The sequence below is a fragment of the Danio rerio genome, chromosome 1 (assembly GCF_049306965.1).
Source record: "Danio rerio strain Tuebingen ecotype United States chromosome 1, GRCz12tu, whole genome shotgun sequence".
NCBI classification, from domain to species: Eukaryota; Metazoa; Chordata; class Actinopteri; order Cypriniformes; family Danionidae; genus Danio; species Danio rerio.
Window position 1 is genome coordinate 23,932,896 of NC_133176.1, and position 17,240 is coordinate 23,950,135.

At 36.3% G+C, this 17,240-nt stretch overlaps 1 protein-coding gene across 1 annotated transcript in view; it reads right to left on the minus strand.

Annotated features, from left to right (window-relative positions):
* Positions 1–6,373, minus strand: part of chrna8 (cholinergic receptor, nicotinic, alpha 8) — a 135,256-nt gene extending 128,883 nt beyond the window's left edge. Inside the window, exon 1 of the mRNA XM_021473897.3 lies at positions 6,246–6,373. Within this exon, the coding sequence (XP_021329572.1) occupies positions 6,246–6,318 (73 nt within the window). The 5' untranslated portion in view covers positions 6,319–6,373. The remainder of the gene's footprint in view (positions 1–6,245) is intronic.
* Positions 6,374–17,240: the final 10,867 nt, after the last annotated feature.

A 17,240-nucleotide genomic window follows, 5' to 3' on the forward strand; every position in this document is an offset into this window, starting at 1 on the left:
TTAAAAATTAAAAAAACAACAACGCACTAATGCAATTAACTTAAATCATTACTTTTAGATTTTTCAGCTCTGAAGAAATTCAAATTGGTTACCAATTTGGTAAAAGCAGAGAAAAAAAAAACAATGAATGTCACAAAATTTCTGTCAATAAATTTAATCATTAAAATGTATAAACAGGGATATGAAATCTGTTGATGTTTTTTGTGGATGGCATATAACTGTGTTTTCCCCCTCTCTTATTTTATATTGAGTTTCAATGAGAAAAGTTTCTGCTTCACAATATTAGGCAAATCAGACTTCTATCCTGACTGACTACAGCAGTGATTTTACCTACTCTATATGCACAATCAGCCTTTGAAAATGATCCAGATGACGGTGCATTTGCTCTTCAATAACCCAAAGAGAGTGCATGTTACACCTCTCTTTGTCTCACTCTACTGGCTGCCAATTGCCGCCAGCATTAAGTGATGATGGCATACAGAACAGTCCTTGGGTGTGCACCGAGAGGTATAGTATAAAAATATGCCTGCCAGAACTTTTGCTTCAGATCTGGGAATATTCTTCCCAACTGAATCACATTTGATTATGAATTAAAGAAGGAAGGAATGGCGACATGGTGGCTCAGTGGTTGGCACTGTCACCTCACAGCAAGAAGGTCATTGGTTCAAGTCCCGGCTGGGCAAGTTGGCATTTCTGTATGGAGTTTGCATGTTCTCCTTGTGTTAGCGTGGGGTTGCTCCGGGTGCTCTGGTTTCCCCACTTGTTCAAAGACGTGCGCTATAGGTGAATTGAAGAAACTAACTTGGCCGTCTCATATGAGTGCATGTGTGAATGTGAGACTGTATGAGTGTTTCCCAGTACTGGGTTGCGACTGGAAGGGCATCTGCTGCATAAAAAATTTGCTGGAATAGTTGGTGGTTCATTCCGCTGTGGCAACCCCTGATAAATAACTAAGCCGAAGGAAAATTAAGGAATGAATAATTTACCCATGGGATGACAATTTCTCATAGGTATTGATACGCTGACATTACATTAAGTGAATCAATCCTAAATCTTGAGGGAACGTTCTGTTTTGTAAAAGTTTGGAATGTGCCAGTGTCATTGATTTGACAAATTCGGCACACAGCCTTTTGTGGAATTGCTTTAAAGCTGTATTGTCAGAGATCTGACAGATCTGAGAAGTAAGTTTTTGTTGATCTCTGACAACACCACTCTACAACACCTCTAAACAGGAAGCAGGTGGGTTTGTCACTTTTTGGGGTTCCCCTGATACATTTCTGCTGTGGTCTGTGCTATTTGCAGTGCATTTCTGTATTCACATGTGTTGTCAAACTGATGATTTTTGTCAAACTGTTTTTCCATTTGCATTTGCTTTCTTAACTTGCAGCGCATTTGAGTTCTCTCAGCCGCTGTAGATTCAACGCAATCTCACTGCAATTCGCAACTTTTTGATTTGAGTGGCTAATTCGTATGAATTCGTCCAATCTAATTCGTACAATTTAGTACAATTTGCTCATCACCCAATGACGGTTAGGGGTGGGGTTGGGTGCCCCGCCTTTTTAAAATCATACATTTTAATATGACTAAACTCGTACAAATTCGTGCGAATTAGCCACTAAACTGACAAAACTTATGTTTCCTCGTGAGATCAAAAACAAGTGTGACAATGCAAAATGGGGTTAACAAAATTGCTAATGCTGCTTTGAAGAAAGATTTCATAACCCTGTTTAAAAGTGGTGATAAACTCACTTCTAATTAGGTATGAACTGTGGAGTTTTAAAGCACTGCTTAAAACAGCAACTAACAAAGGAATAAATGCAGTGAAATAAAAGCCAGATGTTTGTGTTAAAATCCCTTTTTTTGTTTTGTTTTTCAAAAATAATTTTAGAGCAGGGTGTCTAGTCCTGTCTATGGAGATCCAATTGCTCAGTCCTATAATCTAATTATGTAATTAATCTCATTATCTAAGTCTTCTGGAAGACTTGATTATTGGTTATGTCTGGATTGGAATTGAATCTTCAATAACAGAACTGAAACAAACCCTGAGGCAACACGGTGGCGCAGTGAGTAGCACGAATGCCTCACAGCAAGAAGGTTGCTGATTCGAGTCTTGACTGGGTCAGTTGGCATTTCTGTGTGGAGTTTGCATGTTCTCCAAGTGTTCTCGTGGGTTTCCTCTAGGTGATCCTGTTTCTCCACACAAGTCCAAAGAGATGCACTACAGGTGAATTGGATAAGCTATATTGTCCGTATTGTGTCTGAATGGGAGTGTATGGGTGTTTCCCAGTGATGGGTTGCAGCTGGAAGGGCATCCTCTGCGTAAAACATATGCTGGATAAGTTGGCGATTCATTCTGCTGTGGCAATCCCAGATTAATAAAGAGACTAAGCTGAAAAGAAAATGAATTAATGAAATAACCACTGAAAGGCATTTGTGCTCAAGCATACTTTATACTCACAGCTAACATTTTTTTGCTATTGATTTCAAAAACACTAGAATATCTTGAGCAAACTTTAATTAGTCTAGTGAGTGCCCAGTGCATACTACTATTTGATAACTTGGTAAATTTGAAAACATGTACCTTCTGACTTCTGAAATTTGTATTGCGCCCAATCAGTTAGAATGAAACAGCCGTTTACAATTTTCAAAAAAAAGTGTATCAGATGGTCCAGATGGTGTTTGTGTTGTATACTCTGGAGAACTAGGGTAATTTATAATGATGTTAGGAGAAGCACCTTTACAACAGCTGTCTTTGTTTTGGCTAATTGTAACATTTTAACAGATCTAAACCCAAATCAAAAAACTGATTGGATAAACCATGGACAAAAAAAATCACAGCATCTATGCTTTTTAAATTTATTTGAGCAATTTCAGCAATCAATTAATACAATCATGGAAAAAGGACTGGAAAGGCAGACATTGTCTGGGGCCCTGCATTTGAAAGGGTCCTCACAATTGCTACACCATACCTTTCACCCCCTTCCCATTCCAGGACATTATTTATTGGAATTAGAAGCTCAGATGTGAATTACACTGAACCCTATGGGAATGTCAGTGGTCATTTGAAAAGATTTCTTGTTTTCTACACGTTGGCCATCAACAGACAATGCATTATAGTTTTGTAGAGCATGTTTAAAGAGCTTAAGTTAAATTAACAAGAACAATATGTCAACATGGACAGAAGGTAAAAAAAATGCATATTAATCAAAAACATTAGTGCAGACATGAGATGGATACATTTAGAAACACCTGAACAGTTTATCAGAAGTTTATCAGAAGCCTGATATTTTTACTAATTTAGCTTCTGTATTAAGTGACCTTACTTATGTATTACCAAGGAATTACATTCAAGGAATCATTTGTATCATTTTGATTTAGTAGCTAATTTGCATGAAACAGTACAAGCTCATTCCCACAATTTGGTAATACTAAAATGTTGCTTGAGTTTATGGATGAGGTTTTTTAAAAATGTACAATTTCATACAAATTGACACATTTCTGACGCGCAAAATAAAGATCGGGCTGTTTTTACTCATGTGCAGTAAGATGATTTTATTTTAGAATTTGCATACAAATTAATGTCCACATTGCCTATGTACTAATAATAAAACAAAAGCTTCCAAAAAAAAAGCTTTGCAGCTTTTAATGCTTTTTGCCATGTTATGAAAGCCAAAAAATGATGATGAACCTTGGTTCACTCTTCCATAGGGGTTCAGGTCTAGTCTACCATATGTTCAAGTCTGTCTTTTCCAGTGTGTTACTGATCCAAAACATAACACTGCCATCCCCCCTTTCTCCCTCTCTATAATCTACATGCTGGCCATTTTCTCTCAGCCAGATAGTGTAAGCTGCTGGTCTATGGGATTTTAAGGTCAGGATATAAGTTCTAACTCTCCATGATAGCCAGGAGTGTGCTGTGAATATTGTCTGAATGTCAGATAAAATTACATTTCTGTAGGCTATATATATATATGTGTGTGTGTATATGTGTGTGTGTGTGTGTGTGTGTGTGTGTGTGTGTGTGTGTGTGTGTGTGTGTGTGTGTGTGTGTGTGTGTGTGTGTGTGTGTGTGTTTGTGTGTGTAGGGCATTTTGCTGTCAAAACAGAAAAAACTCATTAGTATATACCTGCTTTCAAATGCACTGGTTCTCACATATGTGTCAATTTTAGAGCTTGGTGACATTATCCATTGTTCTGGTCCCCAGGAGAAAAAAAACAACAAATATATTTTCAAAATTGGTGAGGAATGTACAGACAGTAATAGCAATTCGAACTGTGCTAATTCAAAAATTAGAGCCAAGTTTATGGATTTATTAGAATATGAATATATATATATATATATATATATATATATATATATATATATATATATATATATATATATATATATATATATATATATATATATGTATATATCTTTAGAACTAGGGATTAAGCTTCTTTGTTGTTTATTTAATTTATTTGAATTACATTGCTTGAATTAATTAGAAATTGTCTCTTGGTAAAATAGTTCTTAGAAAAACAATTTTTCTTTAGAAAAACTAAACATTTCTATTAGTTTGAACTAAAAAGAAAACAATGCCATTCTAAAAAAAAGTTTTTCTTTTAAAGTTATTTTAATGTTTTTCTTTATGTTTCCTTCTGCTTATTTTCTTTATTCATCAGGGGTTGACACAGCGGAATGAACTGTCAACCTGCATATGTTTTACACAGTGGATGCCCTTTCAGCTACAACCCAGTGTAGGGAAACATTCATACACACTCATTCACACACATACACTACGGCCAATTTAGTTTATTCAATTCACCTATATTGCATATCTTTGGACTGTGGGTGAAACCAGAGCACCTGGAGAAAACCAACGAGAGTACGGGAAGAACATGCAATCTCCACACAGAAACGCCAATTGACCCAGCCGAGACTCAAACCAGCGACCTCGCTGTGAGGCAAATTAATTTTATAAATTTGTTGAGTGGCTCAGGAATCTGGGTCCCTTGTCTGCAACCGTTCTACCTTTTAAAGAAATCTGCAATCTCAGCCTTACAGTTTTACCATAATTGGCTCAGAGCTGATCAGAGCCATAAACTGAATTAATTTTGCTGAAATACTTATGGCGCTGGGGGGAAGTGACCCCTGTAAATAGTTTAGGGGAATCCCAGACCTTAAATGGTTAGAAGTAAAACCCCACACACACTGAATGTCCAGACAAAATCAATCAAAGAGCTTTTATCTTTTTTTTCTATTTGAAGGGGAATAAAGAACACAAGGAGGCACCTCTTTCATGTTTTAGAAACGGAATGTATTACATCTAAAAAGTCAACATAAATCAAGTTTTGTACAGCTTATTTAATTTAAGTTTATTTTTCAGAGCAGTTTCAGTGCTTATCTGAGAGTGGTAGATTACATTAAAAAAGTGTTTGTTTGTTTTTTTGTAGCTAATTGATAGTCTGTTTCGTTTTCCAACAGTCCTGATATGCAGTCCAACAGCAATGGATTTAATTCACACTTCAGTTTCTACACTCCTGTTTACACAAATTATTGATGCTTTGTTTTCTTTTTGAACTATTGTCTGTGCTAGCGAATAACTCTGTCTGAAACCTGTTAGAATGAAATGTCATTCAGATATATCATCACTGGAGCTTATTAGATGTATATGCGAGACGATAATTGAATGTATGAAAAGGAAGCATACAAACATGCACTTGATGCGCGTGCATACTTATACACTCAATCAATACCTACTCCTATAAACTCCCTTTCAATCACAGGTTCTGAAGCATGCCTTCCGTCCAGTCCTTGTTATTGTTGCTCACATCTCATACGCGTATTAGCGAACAGCTAGATCTAAGGATGTTTTGCGGTATTTTTGTCAGTTCTCATGCGTCAGTGCGATCATGCCAGATGTTACGGGGTTTAAAGAGGTCGGGATGCTGCAAGGCAAATCGCACAGACACTGTACACAAGCTGTATATAAAAATAAACACATGATTATATGTTTTATACTGTGAAATGACACAAACTCGGTAAAATTTAACAAGTCTAAGTCAATATTTTGTCATACTTTATTAAAGCTTATGCATATTAGGCTATGTAAGTTGCTTAACATCGCTGAAGTAGAACATATAATAGATATAATGCTGAGTGAGTTCAGTTTTATCATAACAAATCCAAGTAAACTTGATTATGCTACAAATTGCTTATAATAAAATTATAATAAAAAAATATATAAAAAAACAACACCTACCTTTAATACAAAATGACGTCCATATAAAAATTCCAAGATGTAGAATTCCAAAACATTTTTGCTTCTGCATCATTCCTGTACTGTGAAGTTGTCCTTATACACACAAGCCGACGAAACTTTAGTCTGTCAGCATCCGATGCTTGTGTTCTTGGGTAGGAAGCACTTGCGCGCGCCCTCCTCCTCTCTCCTTTTCTGTCTCTCTCTCTCTCCTGTTTGCTATTAATTTCTCACACACAATCATTGACCGACCGCACGCTAGAGCATGTCTATAATCAGCATGTTATTTTTTAAATAAACTGGTCCATTAACTGTATATTCTGTGGTTTGATCAATCTCATCCAAGAGTCTAATCACTATGCATTACAATACATAAACAATTTACGAGATTGGCGCGCGCTTCAACATTATGCGTAAAGACGCCATCTGGACACGCGTTATCTGCAGGAATCATTTTACTCTACCACTTGCTGTGGATAATACGCTGCAAGCACGACGTGACGGTTGTAAAATCTACATTTAAAGTATCGAATCCGAGGGGAGATTTAAGCACCTCTTATTGGGTAATGTTCGTCATGGATCATTATTTGGTTCAGTGAGGATTTATAAAGATGTGTTTGTAGTCCGAACGCATCATCAGGTGTTTGCAATCAGTGCTCCAAATCTAAAGTATTACATTCCTCTGCCTAATTTATTTTAGAGGTTAAAGACGTTAATCAGTAAGCAGAAGGTCGCTGTTTTAATATTGTGAAGTTTAATTTATGATTCCTGTCAGAATACGAAATTGAGCAAAGCACTTAAAGAGATAGTACCCTGTACACCCAATGGAAATTTGCTGTTAAAATACTTATTCTTAGAAATAAATGAACATATGTATATATATATATATATATATATATATATATATATATATATATATATATATATATATATATATATATATATATATATATATATATTATATTATATTATATTATATTATATATATAATGAACCTTCATCTTCAAAACTGCATGACGTGTTTACTATGTTAAGTCTATGTGTGACAAACATACAAAAAAAATCACAAATAAAACATAAAAATTCCACAAAAAAAAGCGACTAAGTGTTTTTATCACTCCAATATGACAGTGGACACACTATACTTATACCTAAAATATATGGGGCAGACACTTTTTCACACCACTGTATACCAGATAGTAACATAAAAACATCTAATAGATGTCTCTGCGATGCAAACGTGCTATCAAAGCAAGGACCATTGTTTCTAAAAATGTTCTTTTTTATTCTAATGTTTAAAATAATTTACCTACATATTAGTTGGCCTGTGGGTGAGTAAAATACAGTATCAGCAAATTTAATTAGTTTTTAATCTATAAACGTTTTAAATCTGAAAATGCACCTTGTATAAATTGAATGTCTCTTAAAATGGCATATATTTTGGCTTATTTTTAGAGTTCTTGACTACAAAGAAAATGTAATACTTTTTAATTAATTCTTATAAGAAATAGACACGTTTATAAATTATCACAAGGAACCTGTTGTTTTAGACAGTAATTTTAGAAGACTACTCTTCTTTGGAATATTAATAAAGAATATTTTAAGTAAAAAGTAAAAAACAAACAAAACTACAACAATGTACTGTATGTATTTAATATACGAAAACAATCAATGGTTAACCTTTCAGATACAAGCAAAAAATGAATCATACACTCTTAGAAATAAAGGTATGCGAGCTGTCACTTTTCAAAAGGTAAAGTTTTGTACCTAAAATGTCCATATTAATACTTTAAGGCAACATATTAGTACCTAAAAAGTACAAAAATGTTCATCTTAAATATTTTAGGTGCTAATATATAATTTTAAGCGACCAATAAAAAGTGAAAATGTTTACCTATTAAAAAAGTACCACCCCAGTGACAGTTTGTGTACCTTGATTTCTAAAAATGTACTAAATAAATCATTAACTCATTTTCTTTTCGGCTTGGTCCATTTATTAGTCTGGGGTAACCACAGCAGAATAAACCGTCAACTTATCCAGCATATGTTTTAGAAAGCGGATGTCCTTCCAGCTGCAACCCATCACTGGGAAACATGCATACACTCTTATTCACACATATACACTAGGGACAATTTAAGCTTACCCAATTCACCTATACCAATTGTTTTTGGACTTGTGGGGGAAACCAGAGCACCTGGAGGAAACTACGCAAACACAGGGAGAACATGCAAACTCCACACAGAAATTCTAACTGACCCAGCCAGGGCTCGAACCAGCGACCTTCTTGCTGTGAGGCAATTGTGCTACCCACTGCGACACTATGCTGCCCTATAAGTAATTATAATATAATATTAATAAATTAATATAATATATCATAATATAAATATTAAGTAATATTCCTTCATTCATTCATACATTTTCCATTCATCCATACATTTTGTCACCACAGCAGAATAAACCACCAACTATTCCAGCATATGTTTTACACAGCGGATGCCCTTCCAACCGCAACCCAGAACTGGAAAACACCCATACACACTCATTCACACACATTCATACACTACGGCCAATTTTGTTTTACCCAATTTAAGTAATACGCAGAGCAGAAATACAGAAATTTGGATAAATAAATAGCAAATGAGATATAAAATGAATGGATTTAAAATAAAATCCATAAAAAAATCTAAATCAAAAATTTCAGATTAAATGATGACAGAGCTCAAACTAAATATATAAATATAGTTTTCATCATTTAAATGTATCATTTAATATTTGAAATACTTGTAAAACTGTGAATTGTTTTATAGCATCTTTGCTGAATAATATTAACAAACAGGGTTATATTATATAATGCATAACTGTTCAATAATTAAACTCAATTCCATTAGTTAGCTATTGTAAATAATATTTAAACACCAAATAGCCTACTTTTCACCTGTTGTAATGCATTTTTGTTTTCTTTAAAATACATCTTTGCATTATTAGCTGGTGTTTTTTGTTATGTCAGGAGAATTTTTTTAAATAAATAATCCAGAGGCATGTAAGTGCATTTACCTGAAGTGTGGGAGTATTCCCAAGATAAGGGATGCAGTGCTTCATCTATCCAATAAAGCAGAAAACCCATGTGATATACAAGCAAGCACCTGCTTATTAAATAGTACACTTTATCCATACAAAACAATCGTAATTAAAAAACAATTTCAAACACTTTGTTATTCTGCTTTGACATTGCAGATTTGCAAAACTGAATTGGCCCTCAGAGCACATATGGTTTTACAGGGTGCTGCACCGCATAAATTGCAAACAGATTCATCACACACTGGTGACCCGGCAGACGTTTGTTCTCACGCAGGACTATGAATGAGAGAGCGAGGCATTGAATCTGACAGTCCCCAAAACCCCATCGGTGGCAGACACCGGTATATGACCTCTCCTTCTTTTCTCCTTCTCAAGGCATCCACAAGCTTTGCACAACTGTCTCTCAGCATCAGTCGAGAGCGGAGAGCAGTTGGGGGAAAAAGACAAGCCTCATGCACCGTCAGCTTGACTCAGAGCGCATGAACTAACTTTTATTGTATAAAAATGAGGCAGTTTTATCTTGGCCAAATAAACACGCAGCTCCCTCTTCTTTTTTCGGATATCACAAGTCATTTCCTCAATCCGTACTGGCATAGAGCCTACAACCATGGAAATCCTGCATTCGGTGGAATACCAATGTACTGTAATTAATTAAACATAGCCTTTGGAAGTCAATTCATCATTGGAGTTTACAAATGGATTTAATTCTTACAGTAGTTGCAAAAATGTGGTGTACTGTGTCATAATTTGCCAGCTTGTACTATATTTCAAAAGCATGTACTGTTATTATGAAGAAAAATTAAATACTTTTGAGTCTGTAACAGAAGAGTGAGCAAAGTATATGCCAAGGACATATTACTTTGTCATTAAGAGTTCTGTTGCTTGGTTATGTGCATTCTGCCAGTCATCTCTCACAGTTTAAAGAGCACCTATTTGACCCCTTTTTCAAGATTTAAGATAAGTCTTTTGTGTCTTCAGGAAGTGTCTATAAAGTTTCAGCTCAACACACCCATCAGATTATTCATTAGACCTTTTAGAATATTGTATTTTTCTGCTTTGAACACAATGTTGTTGCCTGTGCCTTTAATGCTGGTTCTCCCCGCCCACTGTTCCCACGTGCCTATCAGAATGTATATCCGTCTCTCACACACACACACACACACACACACACACACACACACACACACACACACAAACACACACACACACACACACACACACACACACACACACACACACACACACACACACACACACACACACACACACACACACACACACACATAGTGTGAGCATTCAACTTTGCACTGTTTTTACATGCGAATGTAACAGGAAATAGTTATAGTAGGAAATAGCATCCACTGCTGTATGGATATTTGTTATGTTACTGTACAAAGTAAACCTGATTTAACATAAACCAGAATTGAAGCGTCTACTTTTATAATTGTACTGATATGCTGCTGTCGTGATTAATTATGTAGCTATTTTAGGGTCTTATTGAAAAACATGCACTGTTTTTAAAAACGTTTTAAACTTGTAAACCTCATTCTTGAACTCATTTGATGATGACTGGTAATCACAGCGAGCTAAACAGATCTTTTAATCGCTGTTGCTTTGCACACGTCCTGTCTTGTTGATATGAATATATGCGTTACTATGGAGAGATGTCAATACGCTTCTGTCAATCAATTCGATGGGAGGGGACACTGCACCCCTACGTCACGTTGCAGCACAGACAACAAAATTCATGTGGCTCAAATTCGGCCCACGCCAGACACTCCGGCCCACATACCGCAATATGGCACACAATTATTACCGAGAAGGCAATAGGGCGGTCCACTCCTGTTTGCCAGATATGGGCCACAATTAAGCCATAGACATTTCACATGCCAGCGAGAATTCAACCAAGTGAACCAGAACTGAGCCTATTCTTAGCCACATTCTGCTTTTATTCTGGCCCAGATCTGGCCTACACCTTACACTTGCTGGGTGTGGCAAAGTACAAAAATCCGAGCATGCATTGCAGTATAAACAAATTCTATAGCTTATTAGTGCTCCAGTTTTCGTTATTTGCTGTTGATTCTGCTGTTTATGCTGATGTTGTTGATTTAGTCACTTTTAGTCTCCTGTTTGTGATGTTTGTGAGTTTTGTTCATTTTGGTAATTGCCACCGTTGTTGGGGTTCATTCACTGATTATTGATGTCTCTGTAAGCAGAAGTTGAACCATAGAGTTTTTTAACTTATAAACCTTCAAAATTCTCTGGCATGTGCAAGCATGTTATCACATTACTTTTAATAATGGATTAAACATTGGTTAACTTCAGTGAACTATGTTATTTCATCACAGGTTGTGCCTCACTTAATTTTATTGTTTTTCTTTTTTTTTACTTGGCTTGTTTGCTGTAATGAATAAACTTTTCAAGCAAAGTTCTTAAAAGTTACAGCACCCCAAAAGAAAATTTACATTAAGAGGTTCAGGGCTATGAGCTCAACTAAAGCAAACATTTTTCTCCATAATGTTGATTTTAGTCCATGTGGTCCACATATGTTTTAAGATAACTGGGCCACATTTGCTATATCTTCTCTCGGCCGGTTTAGGCTCACTGCCACATTAGCCAGAGCTAACGGTGCCAAATATTTGGCAAAAGTGGCCTACATTTGTTTAAAGATAACTGGGCCACATTTGCCATATCATATCTGGGCCACTATAAGCTCAAATCCACGTTAGCGAAAGCTTACTGTGCCATTTATTTTCCAAAAGTGGCCCACACATGTTTTAAAATGACTGGGCCACATTTGCCATATCTTCTCTGGGCCACATTAGGCTTACAACTGCAATAACCAGAGCTGACTGTGCCAAATATTTGCCAAAAGTGGCCCACATTTGTCTTAAGATAACTGTGTCACATTTAGACTTATACATGTGAGCCACTTTAGGTTTAGACCCAGATTACCCTTAAATGACTATGCCACATTTTTGCCAACAGTGGCCTACATTTGTCCTCCCCCCCCACCGCCATTAAACAGGTCGGCCAATTTAAGCTCACATGCATTTTGTCTGGGCCGAAGGAATACCATCAGTGCTGCATAACTGCCTAAAGAGGCCCATATTCGTATGCTATCTGGGAGACGTCCTCGAAATGGGAGGAATTTGGATCCTATTTTAATATTAGGAAATTTAAAAAGAGAGACTTATTGTCTTTATATCGTTCCACTGTACCTACACACAATTCTGTCCGAACTGCTCACAAAATATATTTTATCATAGGTGCCCTTTAATTAAGACTACACTTACATGACAAAAATGTAGCTAAAAAGTTTTTTCCTTGCCTTTTAAGAAAGTTTTCAAATTGTTCTGTGAAAACAACCAAAAAATACTTTAGGTATTTTATATGGCAGGCAGATATTTTTTTCTGTGTCTGTCACCTTGTTTGTAAATAATACCTGTAGGGAAATCTACACTTTGCTGACGAAGTGTTGGCGAACAATACTACTGTACCACCTACTCTTCCATTGTTGTGTGTTTGTGCTTGAATTTAAACTATACCTCCTCAAGCAAGTACTATGTATCTATGTACTATCTCATAGTTAACAAACAAATCTTGTTTTTGGTTGTTTACACACCAGTGTTTGTTTCCTGTTTCCTGATTTAGAAGTTTTCATTTCCAAAAATGCAGTTGAATTGAGTTATACCCCATTGTCCAAGAACAGCACATTTGTGTTGGAAAAAAAAAACATGTAACATTTTTCAACAATAGTGACATTAAACAGACCCATCAAGGTAGTTTTGGATTATTCGTTATTGCTCGTGCATTACTAAAAACTAACAACTTATAGAATGATACAAGTGATGTTTACTTACTTACTCCCATCACTTTCATAGTAATTTTGACAAGACTTGACAGATGTCGAATAAACAAACAGGCAAAATGCATAAAAAATCTGGCTGAAAATGTTGTCATGTAAAAAGGCCTATTAAGATTCTGTTATTTACATTTATTTAAGTGACTTACAAGAAGTGATTCAGCAAAAACAACACGAGAAATACAAAATGTCTGTCATTGTTAGAAAATAAAAAAACAGAATAGGGAGACAGATTTCTTTTTTCAGAATTAATTTTCAATTGTTCCTTTCATTCATTCATAAATTTTCCTTCAGCTTAGTCTCTTATTTATCATGAGTCACCAAAGCGGAATGAACCACCAAGTATTTCAGCACATGTTTTACGCGATAGATGCCCTCCAGCTGCAACCAAGTACTGGGAAACACCTATACAGACTTATACTGTAAGAGCATATGAAGGATGCAGATCCTAGTTGTTCTGTATTCAAGCATCAATGCTTTCAACTTGATGCAAGCTGCAGCTGCTAGCCAGTGCAGGGGGATAAAGAGATGTTTTACAAAATTTTGTTTATTGAAGAATAATCCTATTTGAATCATTTGTAGAGGTCTGATGTCACATGATGAAAGTCCAACCAAAAGAGCATTGCAATAATCCATCCAAGACGTGGGGCCTGGATTAGAAGATGTGCAGTTAGAAGGAGCTTGATGAGGTGCAGTGCAGAGCAGCCTGATCATGCTAAATAAGCAAACATCCTAAAAATCCTCTATTTTATTTAGTTCAACCAAAATTAAATATGCAAGTGGTTCCAAAATATATATTTTTTCTTTGTAACCATTGACATCCATAGTAGAAAGGGTTTTCAATATTTTTCAAAATAACTTTTTTTTGTGTTCATTCGTTCATTTATTTTCAACCGCTTTTCCCAGGGTCGGTCATGGGTGCAGCAGGCTTTGGAGAGAAACCCAGACTTCCTTCTCTACAGGCACTTTCTCCAGCTCCTCTGACAGGATGTCGGTTTCCAGACCAGCCGAGAGAGAGTCCCTCCATCGTGTCCTGGGTCTTCCGTGAGGCCTCCCTCCAGTGGGACATGCCTAGAACACCTTCCTAGGTAGGCTTTCAGGAGGCATCTGAAAGAGCAACCTCAGCTGGCTTCTCTCGATGTGGAGGAACAGTGGCTCTACTCCGAGCTCCTCCCGGGTGACAGAGCTCCTCACCCTATCTAAAAGGGTGCGCGCTGCCACCCTGCAATGGAAACTCATTTCAGCTGCTTGTATCTGAGATGTTCTCTTTTCAGTCATGACAAAAAACCCATGACCATAGATGAGAGTGGAAACTTAGAATTAATGGTAAATTGAGAGCTTTGGCTTACGGCTCATCTCCTTCTTTACCACTTTAGACTGATAAATTGACCGCATTACTGCTGCCGCCGCACCAATCTGCCTGTCAGTCTCACATTTTATACTTCCCTCACTCTTGAACAAAACCCCACGATACTTCAACTCCTCCACCTGGGGTAAACACTTTCTTCCAACCTGGAGATGGCAAACCACCTTTTTCCAGTAGAGCACCATGGACTCAGACTTGGAGATGCTGATACTCATTTCAGCCTCATCACACTTGGCAGCAAACCGCCAACAGAACATCATCGTCTGCGAGTAACAGAGACTTTTGTTTTATTTTGTGTTCTCAGATAAAAAGGGAACTTCTAAAGGTTTGTGGCAAATGAATGGTGAGCAAATGGTACAGAATTTTCAGCTTTTGGTGAACAAATTGTTTAATATTCTACCAAATTGAAGACAAAGTAGCATTTTAATCTGCTACTCATCTGTCTTTCATGTGCAAAGATCTGCGTTTGTATTTGCATAATGATAAATTCAAAAGTAAAAACCAAATTTGTTTACAGATGAACTAGAATATGGATACCATTCATTCATTCATTTTCTTGTAGGCTTAGTCCCTTTAATAATCCGGGTTCGCCACAGCAGAATGAACCGGCAACTTATCCAGCAAGTTTTTACACAGCGGATGCCCTTCCAGCCACAACCCATCTCTGGAAAAACATCCACACACACATTCACACACGCACACTCATACACTACGGACAATTTAGCCTACCCAATTTACCTGTACCACATGTCTTTGGAGTGTGGGGGAAACCGGAGCACCCGGAGGAAACCCACTCGAAGGCAGGAAAAACATAAACTCCACACAGAAACGCCAACTGAGCTGAGGTTCGAACCAGTGGCCCAGCGACTTTCTTGCTGTGAGGCGACAGCACTACCTACTGCGCCACTGCCTCACAATATGGATTCCATTAAATAAATATTTTTATCAGGTCAGATATTGATTATTAATCATTCAAACCCCTTTTCCATAAACCTCTTCACTTAACCATTTACAGTAGTTGTTGTTTTTGTTTAAGAGTTCAATATTTGCTGTTAGAGTGGGCAGCTAGAAGTCGACCTGGGAAAAGAAACCCTCTCCTCAACGAGCATCAGAAAGCAGTAAAATTAAGTTATTATAGTTTTCTTATTTTTCTTTTATTTATGGAATGTACTGATTGTTTCTTTGGTGAATTTGAAGACTGGGGTCATACCTTGGATAAGACTTTAAAATAGGACCATCACGAATGGTCTACACTGAGCTTTTCATTTGAATAACATATATCAAATACATTTGGAGTAAATCAAATACATGGAGTATATTTAGTGAATTATTCCTTTATTGTGGAAAACTTTTGGTTTGGATTCTCTATTCTAAAAAGTAGCTTCCAGAAAATTGTACTAAATAAAATAAAATTAAAAAAAGACAAAATAAGACACAATGATATTTAAATCATCGAAAGATGGGGCAGAATTAGATCACATCATATAAAGTTCAAGAGAGAATGAGAAATACTGTATGATAGGAAATATTCCAGTCACAGATTTATATTAAATGACCCTTATAACCTCCCAGAAGACCCTAGTGGGCAGACTATCAAGGTTTCCATATCTCCCTCCCTCTCTTTTACTCTTCCACTCTCTCGCCTTTCATCAAATAAGAAAGAATATGAGTGTTCAGAAGATTGGAGTTGAAGCTCCAAAGATTGGAGGGCAGAAGGCAAGGAGGGGAAAAACTGCAGAAAAAGAAAGCAACTTCTGTGACTCTGACCCTCAATCAACTCAGAGAAGACATGAAGAAAGGAAAAAAATGGTCTTTTCTGATTTCACTTCAAATGAAATGAAATGATACATTACAATCACTTGCATAGTTGCATTTCATTTGTCTAAATCACATATTTTGTGACAGGCCAGTTCATTATATAGAGATACAGATGCAGCACAGTTGCATTGAAATGTACAGTAGGTGTGCATTTATGTTAATACAGACTGGCATGATGTCCCTTTATATTAATTGAGCATGCTACTTTTAGCAGGTGACTTTTTTTTTTTTTTCACGATCATGTTACCACAGCAACAACTATTAGATGATGTAACTCAAATAATATTGTATAAAGGACTCAAAAAGCAAAGCGTAATGGAATTAAATTTGGTTTAATTTATATTTTCTTGGCTTTCCTGATAAATGCACTTGAAAGACCGACTGTATGTAGACCTATTGTATCTTAAATACATCACACACTATAGTTTTACATATGTTGTCATATCACATTATCTGTTAGTGTTGGATGTACATTACACTTAGAAAGACAATACCGAGAGCAAAATGTTATTTTAAGCCTCTCTGAGAGAGTACAGTGCAGCCTGTGTAATATTTATTTACATGTATTTGTTTTATATTAGCATATAACAGTGTTATACACATTCATTCATTACAAAACCCATGCAAAATCAATTCTGGTTATAATGCTAAATGTTGTTGGAGCCAATATATTTAGCGTAGGATGCTGCTATCTGTTGGCAATAAGTTGCTTTCCACCCTTTTGTCCAAAACGGCAACACATTTGAAAAGTGGCTGTGCTTTTAATTTTACCATGTTGTCATTAATGATGAATATAAGTGTTTATGATATTTAGTCATTTGATACAGTCTTGAAGTTAGCTGATCAAATTTCGTGTGTCAGGAAAACAAT